The following is a 9,832-nucleotide window of genomic DNA, read 5'->3' on the forward strand; positions in this document are numbered from 1 at the left end:
TCGTGTAGGCGAGTTTTAGGGTTTTACCTTTTTTTTTTTGCAAAGCGTCAGAGTTTTCATCGAATTCGAAAGGTTTTGCTTCACGGTGAGTCGGTGACGCAACGTTATCCAAGATGTGGGCCGGTGTGCGTCAGTCGGCCCAATTAGGATCCGGCCGGTTTTGGCTCGACCCGGTTATGTATGTATGAATTCATTAGTCCGTCCGTATACATATATTTACAAAATAATAAATTAGAGTCCCAATTATTAACAATTTAACATCATTTGGCTATTTATAAACTTATATTATCATTAAATACTTTTGGCCGTGAATTAGAGGGCCAATATTTAGTGTGTTTTTTTTTAAATTAATATATATTTTTGTTTTGCTTTTCACATATTTTCATCTATCTATAAATATCCTTTCATGGTTTAAAAATTGACACTATTTGCAACTTAAATCAAATATTGGCATATAAGTCATAGAAGGAGGTTTTTAATTGTTATTTACTCTCTTTTTCCAAAAGCAGTTTGAGTATCTTCTTCACTAAAACCCATCAATCAATATGAGGATTTAATGGGAAATATATTCTCCCTTAAATTCATAAATGGTGACAAAAGGAAATAAAACAAACACGGTATTCATACACATAACAAAATAGATCCGAGGATTACAGATGGAGCCATCCTCCTATCAATCTCCCATTTTTGTCACCTAAGCCCGTTTCCTCTTACTCTAAAACGTATAAAGCTTCAACCTTTCTCCGGCCAACGTTTTCTGATCTCTTTCTTCTCCACCAGAGAGAGAGAGAGAGAGAGAGAGAGAGAGAGAGAGAGAGAGAGAGAGAACCCATTACAGGTAATTCTCTTGTGGGGATAAAAATTCTACCTTTTCCCCCTTTCCAGTTTCCATGGATTAAAGACTTCTCTTTTCCAAACGTGTGCGGCAAAAACTTGCACTGACATGCAAATTCCCGTATACACACGGATATTGTCCATCGGTCACTGTCTGCTTCTTATGTGTCTTTCGAGCGACTGTGATGTCTATTGAATCATTGGTTTCTGCTGTAACTCCATTGCTGTTTTCGCCACTTTCTTCTCGTATCTCCTTATTACCATTATTACTGGGTTTTTTCCCTCTTCCACGACTGTTGTTCTTGGATTTGAAGCGATAAAACGCCTTAACTCGTTTTCAGAATTTCAGGGGTCTTTTCCAGGTTTATGCTATGATCTTAAAATTTAAAGACGTTGTGGGTTTGCTTCAATCTCCTTATGAGTTGATGGGTTTGTTCTATCTTCATTGTTGTGGATCTTTGACCCTCTTAAATCTCATTATTGATTTTAGGTTCTGCTGTAGTTTTGTTCTGAGTTCTATGGTTTTGTTGTAAATTGCCATTTAGCTCCGTGAGTCTTGTTTCAATTTCATTTTGGACTCGAGTTCAGTGTTCATCTTCCTCTTGATCATGGCCTTGGTAGATGTGAGAAAGAAGCTCTTGTGGGCTGGATTTATGGGGCTTCTTTCTCGCTTTGCTGAATTTTGGTGTTCAGAATTATGAACTTCCGACGCATTTTTTCCTTTTCGTCGTTACACGTTTAACCAAGAATGAATGCACATTCAAAAGTCCAATTTGTTTTTTTACTATCAAAAGGGTGGCAAGCAGCTCTGGTTTCATGATTCAGTCTCTTCCATTTTCTTGTTTCTTGAGTTTATGTGGGGATCTTCCTTGTCTTCACTTGCAAAAAAGGAAGAGCAAATGATTCTTGAGATGATCTAGTAGGCCGTGACAACCTTGTATATTTTATGTTTTTAACAACAGTGATCCAAGAATGAGGGAGACAGAGCGAAGCCCTCACACTGTCAGGTCCCATGGAGTAACCGTTGCCCGGACTCATATCCTTGATTGGCTGATACTTGTTCTTCTTGTTGCTCTGGAGGCCACACTCTTGGCAATCCATCCATTTTATCGCTTTGTTGGCAAGGACATGATGACTGATCTCAAATACCCTTTAAAGAGTAATACAGTACCCTTTTGGGCTGTCCCTGTAAGTTTCCATTTCCATGGTTTGGTTTTTTCTTCCATTGTAGCTTACCTCCTTTCACTTTCACATGTGACCAGAGTTCCTTTCTCTGAAATAACAGATCTATGCAATTTTACTGCCTTTGGTGATTTTCATCGCTGTCTACTTCCGTAGAAAGGATGTCTACGATCTTCATCACGCCATACTGGGTCCGAATTTGTTACTTCCACAACGTCTTTCGTTTTAAATGTATCCCACACCACATGTTTTCTGTAGAAAAGGGTCAAGACTTTTTACTGAAATCCCATGTTTTCTTCATGTGCAGGCGTCTTTTACTCTGTTCTCGTGACAGCGATAATCACTGATGCGATCAAGAACGCAGTTGGCCGACCCCGCCCTGACTTCTTCTGGCGTTGTTTTCCCGATGGCAAAGACGTATGCCTCCATCGGTTTCTTGGCTTTTACGAGTTCAGATATCTCGTGTTTTTTGGTTGGCCCTTGACGCCTGTTTGGTTTCTCAGGCTTACGATAAACTTGGAAATGTTATATGCCATGGTGTTAAAAGTGTCATAAGGGAAGGGCACAAGAGCTTTCCTAGTGGGCACACTTCATGTAAAGAAGACCAATCTATCATATACTTTGTCTGGTCCTTAATCTTTTTACTGTTTTTGTCTGAAAGAGTCTCGATTCGGTTGTGCAGGGTCATTTGCCGGTATGGGATTCTTATCGCTCTACTTATCGGGAAAACTTCAAGCGTTTGATCGGAAAGGACACGTTGCGAAGCTATGCATAGTGCTTCTCCCTCTGCTATTCGCATCTCTTGTCGGGATTTCTCGTGTGGATGACTATTGGCATCACTGGCAAGATGTATTTGCAGGAGGTTTGCTAGGTTCGTGCCCTCTCTCTCCCTCTTCTGAATGCGAGACTCTGTTCTCAAGTGAAATTTAATCTGAAGAACTGAAGCCGGGTAATGCAGGGCTCGTAGTTTCTGTGATCTGCTATCTTCAGTTCTTCCCACCACCGCATCACGCTCAAGGTAAAAACGCAGATTTTCTTTTATACATTGATCTTCCTAATCCTGTTCCTGGTGTTCTTGGAGGAACTGAACTGAGGAACTATCTCAAGAAAGAACCTTGGACTTGTCCGAATATTGGGTTTGGTCCTGAAGTTATCAACTCGGTACACACTAATGATTTTTTGCACGTTATGGTTCGACTTTCGTCTACAGGGTGGGGGCCGTATGCTTACTTCCGAGTGTTGGAGGATGCACGAGCGCAAGTAACCAACGGTATGGGGCTCCGCCATGATCATAACCCGGGGGATAATCATGAAGAAGATGGGCACGGGTTTATGGGGATACAATTGGCGGATAACCAAGAAGACGGCCTTGAATCTGGTAGAGGTTGAGAACTGAGAAGATTACAGGAGAACAAGATTTTTTTTTTTTTCAAATATGAGTTAGTAACTCACATTTTCATCATATATATATATACACCCCAAGATCTCAATTCCAAAATTGATTTTATTGAAAGTTCATAATCAGAATGAGACTTGCTTCTCTTAAGCGAGTAGCGGTAATACATGGCTCGTCTCGTCTGTGCCCTCTAGCAACCTCTCCCTCGCCTTCATCGCCTGCAGAAAAAGATGGAGATGAAACCACAGAATGTAAAATGCGCTTCGACAAAAAAGAAACCATACATAGACACAGATGAAACTGGAAGGTGTGGTTACCTGTTTGTACCAGTTGGTGCGGGAAGTGATGAGACCGAGAAGAAGAGCTTGAAGGGCAGAGCCTGTTAATACCCCAACCCACAGCCCCTTTCCTCCCCATTTCATCACGAAACACAGAACCACTCCTATGGGGATACCCGTTAGGTAATATGCTCCTATGTTCACCACCGCTCCTAGATGCTGCCATCCTGTCCCCCTCGCCACTCCTGAAACCCCCCGACCCACTCATGGTTTAAAAACAAAAAATCTGTTTTTTCCGATTCTAAATGCGTAAAGGTTCTACCTTCTTCCTTGTTTACAACTCAAAAGTTTAGATCTTTTCCCGTATTCGTGCAAGCTTAGGTTATGGTTTAGTTCAGAGGGTATAAAAAACAGATGGAAGAAGAAGAAGTAAGAGACAGACCGGAGAAGATGGAGAGCATGCTGTCAAAGATGAAAGAGAGACATAACAATGGAGACATCCACGCACAATAATCCACGACTTCCTTCTCATTGCTATAAATGTAACCCCATATTCGGCGAAAACACATGAGAGTGACGCCGACGAAAACAGCCTCCGCTCCTGCAACAGCCACCGATGCGATCACAGCCACTCTCGCCTCCCGCGGATTTCCAGCCCCCAGTTCGTTCGAAACGCGAACGCTGCAAGAATTCACGTAGCGGATTGGTTGAGGTTGTCGAGAAAAAGTCCAAACTTGAGCGAAAACTGAATGTGAAAGTAAACCTGCAGGGAAAAAAAAAAGGATGGAGGAATTCGGAATATTGGAGAAACAGACCTTACGGATGCGCCAACTCCGTAGATGACGTAGTAATGCAGTGTAACAGTCGTGAGGCTGCAGCATCTCAAGTGGAAACATCAATCAGGTGCTTTCATGAAAGAATTAGAGATGTGGGGAAGAATTGAAATTCTGTCGGAAATAAGGGACTACTATTGAAATTATACAAAAGATAAACGAGGAGAGAGAGAGAGGGAGAGAATGTTACCAGATGGAGAGAACAGAGGTCTCGAGTTGGGAGTTGGGAAGACGCCCAGCAAGCAAAATCATGAACTCGAAAGACCACAATTCCAAGCTGTTTCAATCATCAAATCGAATTTCGGACATGCAAAATAGTCATAAACTTTTGAGAATCTTCATCACAGCCCCCTTATATACACATATATTCTTTTAGAGTCCATGATATTTCGTTATTTTGATCATACAAAGGGTTGAGAGGAGAAATGCTTACCACATCATCAAAGCCGAAGGAAGAGCGAAGCGGCAGAACTCCTTGATCTTGGACAACACATCCGACATAACAAAAGCCCTCGACTTCTCGCAAGTCGAGGACCAGTCTTTGTAGATCCATAGCAAGATCGCGTTAACCCAGTAAGCCACTCCTAGTGAAACTGCAGCTCCTACCACTCCGGCTCCCACATTGTGAACCAATACCCAACACAAACCGACGTGGAGCAAGAGAGCTGTCAAAGTCGACCAGATCATCGGGGAGATCAAGCTCTGTGACTGGAAGTACCGAATGAGAGATTCGAGAACGCCGAATCCGAACAAAGCCGGGATCAGATAGACAGTGTACTGGCAAGCAACGGCTGAGATATTTGGGTCTTGTCCGAACAAGATCAGAAGCCTGTCCATGAAGAGCCAAAGAATAGAGATGGGGATGCATATGAGGAAGAGTGAGAGCACTGAGCAGTAAGTGTAGGATCCGAGCTTTTGGTAGTGTTCTGCTCCGAACGCTTGGCCGCATAACGTTTCCAGCGCACCTGCCATCCCGAACTTCAACAACAAACCCAAAAAAAAACAAAAAGAACACGAGAATATGATCGGATGAGATAAATACATAATCATCATCAAATATCTTCAATACCGACCCATGATGGCATGGCGGCGAGTCACTTTCGTTGTTTGATTCGCATAACTTATGAGAGGTTGACAAAGTTAAGATCTTTGGGATTCAAGAATCCAACCCAGAAAGACAGATAAAAGAACATCATAAGAGATCAATCGATGGGATTATGTTCGAAGAGCACTACATCTCATTCAAAGCGGCTTTGGTGTTTGAGAAAAAAAAGAAGAGGAGGAAACTGTGGTGACCCAATATTTGACATGACTGTACCGTGGCATACTATTTCAAAAGAATTTTGTTTCCTTACTAAACATTTTTTTTCCACGTCATGATTAGGAATATCTAATGTAATATTTTGTTTTGTAAAAAAGAGGCTTCATATTAGCTTAGTCTTTTAAACTAACAAAATAAAAAAAAAATTAGGCAGGTGAACCCCAAAACTATAATAAAAATCAATATAAGCATAATTATAAAACTTTAATAATAGAGTTTCAAAAATAAAACCTTATAATTTAATAGTTTTCCAATATTGCTTATATTATTATTTTTCTGATTATATTATTATTTTAATCAGATTCTTGTCACTAAAGTCTGACAAGAAAAAAAGGAAAAGGATTCTTGTATTAAAAAAAACATAAATGTTTTAGAATATTACAAATCGGTACGATAATTTTGAAAGAACAAAAAGTAACCTAGATTTTGGGGGGAAAGGTTATGATCCCCAAATATAAAACAGTAATACAAATCGCATCGATTAGAAGATAACTTTCGGTTTCGATTTCGATCTCAGATGATTAATTTTTAAAAATAATAATAATTTTGGGAGAGGTACGATGATTTACCAGGACATTGAAGCCGGTGACATTGGCCAATGAAGAGGCGACGGAGACGCCGGAGAGAGCGAGCTCGCCGAGATGCCCGACCATCGACATGGAAACGACCTGCATCAAATACTGCGACACCGTCGCGGCCACCATCGGAGCCGCGATCTCCGCCATCTTCTTCAGCTCCGCCGTGAACTCTCGCCGTGTCAGCGCGCACCTCCTCCATCCTCCTCCGAACTCTTCGCTTGCTCCGGCCACGGCGGACGATATCTCCGGCGAGATCTTATGCTGCAGAAGCGCTTCCTCCATTTCCTACTCGCTTCTCCTCTATCTCTTTTGTGTGTGTGTGTATAATCGTGTTATTGTGAGGAAATACATAAACGAAAACAAGGGTCTGAATTCTGAAAGATGAATGATCCAGCCGCTTTATATGCACATTGTTTTCCAATCGATTTTCCACGTAAAATCTGTCATTTCCTTCATTATTTATTTATTTATTCAATATGAAATACTCTCTCCATTTATTGAGTCGAAAACAAATATATTACAATCCATTACGAAATATTCTCTTCATCTAATGGGTGGAAAACAAATATATTTCAATCCACAAAAAAATTTTTAAAAAAATGTATCTTATTTTTTAATTCAATTATATGTGATCTATACATTTCATTATTTAGAACCCAATAAAGGGGCCTACTTTTATATTGAATAAGGATGACTTTTTTGTTGCCAAAATTATTTATATATTTTAGATTTTTTAAAAAAATTATGGTTTTCATCGTATGCCGCTGTCAACCGCAGATGGAGCGATTGTTGTTTCTAGTAGACGTGGACAATTGAAAAATTGATTGGTAAAATCATAATCAACCGCAATCACAACAAAACATAAAATTTCTAATCGTAATTTTACACTCGTATTTTGATAACATTTTGTGGCGTTTAATAAAAATGAACAAAATATCTTTTAAAAAATATTTTTAATAACAAAATTACTTAAAAAAAAACCCGACACTTGCTCATTGCCCATTTGGATTGCAACAATGTTTTCTTATAATAATAAAACTTCGTGCATTTTATAAGCTATAAGATTCACTAATTTGACAAATGTTATTTTTTTCTCTTCTTATTGGTGCATCAATTTGTAGTTTGTGTCTATTTCTTGTCTCGACGGTCGAAGAAGATATAATTACAAGTAGTATGGTTGGTGATGAACATGAATGGAGTTTGATAGGCATTTAGCATTTTTTTTTTCATTTTGTTTATATGATTTTAATATTTTGTATTGATATGTTTATTTCAAAAGATTTGATACTATTTGTGTGCAAGAGTTTAACCTAACATTCATCATGCATATTCCATATTCCTCCATAAGAAAATCAAATCGATGAATTTCAGATATTGGTAAGAACTACAGAGATACGAAGTCGTTTTATACTGTATATAATATAAGATTGAAAAAATAAATAAAAATTTAACGTTCATGTATAGATGATGACCATTAATTTGTTTTTTTTTTTTTGGTTGGGTGAAGGATGATGACCATATGTTAAATGTGTGTAACTGTAGGAACATTGTATAGCATTGTGTGTGTTTTGGAATATGGCTAAAAATACAAAGAGAGAATAAAATGGTCCAACCCATTTTTGTGGCGGAGGGTCGTGTTAAATAATTTTCCCGATTAAATTTCTGACCGATCCACATTTATCACGTTGGAGGGAGCATGCGCGATTGCTTGCCTTGTTCGAATTAGTCTCTGTCGCGTCGAGGTTGTTGCTGTTGTGGGCACGACAAAGACCACTTTTTTTTTTTTATAAAAAAAAATCTATGTATATGTCATCAAGTTTTCGAACCGATGATTCTTTTTAATCGGTTGTAGCCTGTTGTGTGTTTTGTATTGTTTTTAATTACATGTGGATTACTGAAAATGTTAATGGTTACGTCGGTGTTATTATTATAATAATTATTATTATTATAATTATTACATGGTTCGTCAATTACTTGTTATGGTTTTGTTTGGATCCTCAAACCCATTTCGAGTTTCGGTTCGGTTATTTTAGTTATATTAAACTATAACCATTCGATTTTTATATAAATTTTCGTTTAATCCGTTTTGGATTCGATTTTTGTTGTTGTTGTAACAAACTTATTTTTTTAAAAAATTATCGATTTTTCCGGTTATTTTTTTAATCAGTTCGGTTTCAGTTTTTTCAGATTTAAAAATTATAACCGTTCGATTTTTTATATCGGATTCGGTTCGACTACAGTTATATCTTATTTGATTCGATTGGATTCGACTATTGGTTAATAACAAAAATGATAAACCCTATATCCATGCATTTCTTATGTTGATGCCAATGAAAACGAAAGGTTCATGAACCATTCTATTCCCTTTCGGCCTTCACAACCTGTAATTTTCTATAATCACTAGGGATGACCATTTCGGATTTCGATTCGATTTTCGGTTCGGTTATTTCGGTTTTAAAAAATATCCAAACGGTTATATAGATTTAATCGGTTCAATTCAGTTTTTGCATAATAAAATTATAACCAAACGGTTAAATTTTTCGGTTTATTCGATTCGGTCATGACATATTTTTTAAAAAAAGAATATTAATACTACACAAACTTCAAAATATCTATCCAAATAAATCCATAAAATGATTAATCCTCCAAAAAAGTTACAAAAAAAACTACAAAAAATTCAATAACTAGATAAAAGTTAGAAACATTAAATTTTATGGTTTAATAGGTGAAACACGTAAGGATAAAAAAGAACTAAAAAAAATAACACTAATAATGATAAAGATAAAAGTTAAAAGATTATAAAAATCCAATTAACCATTCCGTTAATCGCGGTTATTCGGTTATTACTCGAATCGAATCGAATTTAGACGGTTATTTAACTTTTTCAACCGTTCTGTTATTAAGCAAATAACCGAACCGTTCTTATTCGATTCAGTTCGATTCGATTATCGGTTAATAACCGAAACGACCACCTCTCGCTAAACCACCGTGTCAGAGTCGAGAGATGACGAGGGCAGGGAGTGGGCTGGAATGGAGTGGAGTGACTGGCCAGCCGAAACCCTCTGAATCGTTCAGCGGCTCCTAGATATTGTCAATTAAATAATTAATCAATCTTTTGTTTTAGCCATTAATCAAACACGTTGGGACTTGGGGGCGTCAAAATCGTGTGGTTATGACTTTTTTTACTTAATTACTGTTTTTTGTTTGGTGCCCTTGACCGTATTAATTGCCCCCCAATACCTGATTTATTTTCCAACTTGTATTTACTTTCTTCCCGAAAAAGAAAATTGTGGGGAGGGTCGTGGCAGCGACGTAATTACCGAGAAAAATAGGGGTATTATTTAGGATAGAATGGATTGCCTCTGCTCGGTTATCACGCCCCGAGTTCTAAAATTCCCCCCACCGCTCTT

At 38.2% G+C, this 9,832-nt stretch overlaps 2 protein-coding genes across 6 annotated transcripts; one reads left to right on the forward strand and one right to left on the reverse strand.

Annotated features, from left to right (window-relative positions):
• The first annotated feature begins 170 nt into the window (after window positions 1-170).
• On the forward strand, window positions 171-3,566 carry LOC104827164 (putative lipid phosphate phosphatase 3, chloroplastic). Of its 4 annotated transcripts, none has more exons than XM_010560269.1 (8): window positions 171-178; window positions 1,797-2,022; window positions 2,120-2,207; window positions 2,324-2,433; window positions 2,520-2,610; window positions 2,699-2,887; window positions 2,975-3,034; window positions 3,227-3,566. In XM_010560269.1, the coding sequence occupies exons 2-8, from the start codon at window positions 1,807-1,809 to the stop codon at window positions 3,403-3,405; spliced, it is 933 nt and encodes a 310-aa protein (XP_010558571.1). In that variant the 5' UTR covers window positions 171-178; window positions 1,797-1,806; the 3' UTR covers window positions 3,406-3,566. The 4 variants fall into 4 exon arrangements, with proteins under 4 accessions (XP_010558571.1, XP_010558570.1, XP_010558568.1 ...); XM_010560268.1 differs by lacking the exon at window positions 171-178 and adding an exon at window positions 595-838; XM_010560266.2 differs by lacking the exon at window positions 171-178 and adding an exon at window positions 917-1,263.
• Window positions 3,474-6,935, reverse strand: LOC104827163 (protein DETOXIFICATION 9-like). Of its 2 annotated transcripts, none has more exons than XM_010560264.2 (7): window positions 6,414-6,935; window positions 4,957-5,501; window positions 4,714-4,800; window positions 4,506-4,562; window positions 4,133-4,371; window positions 3,730-3,935; window positions 3,474-3,630 (listed from the first exon to the last, which is right to left on the reverse strand). In XM_010560264.2, the coding sequence occupies exons 1-7, from the start codon at window positions 6,702-6,704 to the stop codon at window positions 3,559-3,561; spliced, it is 1,497 nt and encodes a 498-aa protein (XP_010558566.1). In that variant the 5' UTR covers window positions 6,705-6,935; the 3' UTR covers window positions 3,474-3,558. The 2 variants fall into 2 exon arrangements, with proteins under 2 accessions (XP_010558566.1, XP_010558567.1); XM_010560265.2 differs by having other exon boundaries at window positions 4,957-5,488; window positions 6,414-6,705.
• Window positions 6,936-9,832: the final 2,897 nt, after the last annotated feature.

Source organism: Tarenaya hassleriana, unplaced genomic scaffold (assembly GCF_000463585.1).
Source record: "Tarenaya hassleriana unplaced genomic scaffold, ASM46358v1 Cleome5, whole genome shotgun sequence".
Lineage (NCBI taxonomy): Eukaryota > Viridiplantae > Streptophyta > Magnoliopsida > Brassicales > Cleomaceae > Tarenaya > Tarenaya hassleriana.

Excerpts from the sequence above, each read along its gene's own strand:
- LOC104827164 (XM_010560269.1), top strand. The coding sequence starts at position 1,807 with ATGAGGGAGACAGAGCGAAGCCCTCACACTGTCAGGTCCCATGGAGTA. Across the intron at positions 2,434-2,519 it reads GTTTTCCCGATGGCAAAGAC|GCTTACGATAAACTTGGAAA; the intron begins GTATGCCTCCAT and ends TTGGTTTCTCAG. Across the intron at positions 2,611-2,698 it reads TCCTAGTGGGCACACTTCAT|GGTCATTTGCCGGTATGGGA; the intron begins GTAAAGAAGACC and ends TCGGTTGTGCAG.
- LOC104827163 (XM_010560264.2), bottom strand. The coding sequence starts at position 6,704 with ATGGAGGAAGCGCTTCTGCAGCATAAGATCTCGCCGGAGATATCGTCC. Across the intron at positions 4,563-4,713 it reads ACCTCTGTTCTCTCCATCTG|CCTCACGACTGTTACACTGC; the intron begins GTAACATTCTCT and ends GAGATGCTGCAG. Across the intron at positions 4,372-4,505 it reads GGAGTTGGCGCATCCGTAAG|CGTTCGCGTTTCGAACGAAC; the intron begins GTCTGTTTCTCC and ends GAATTCTTGCAG.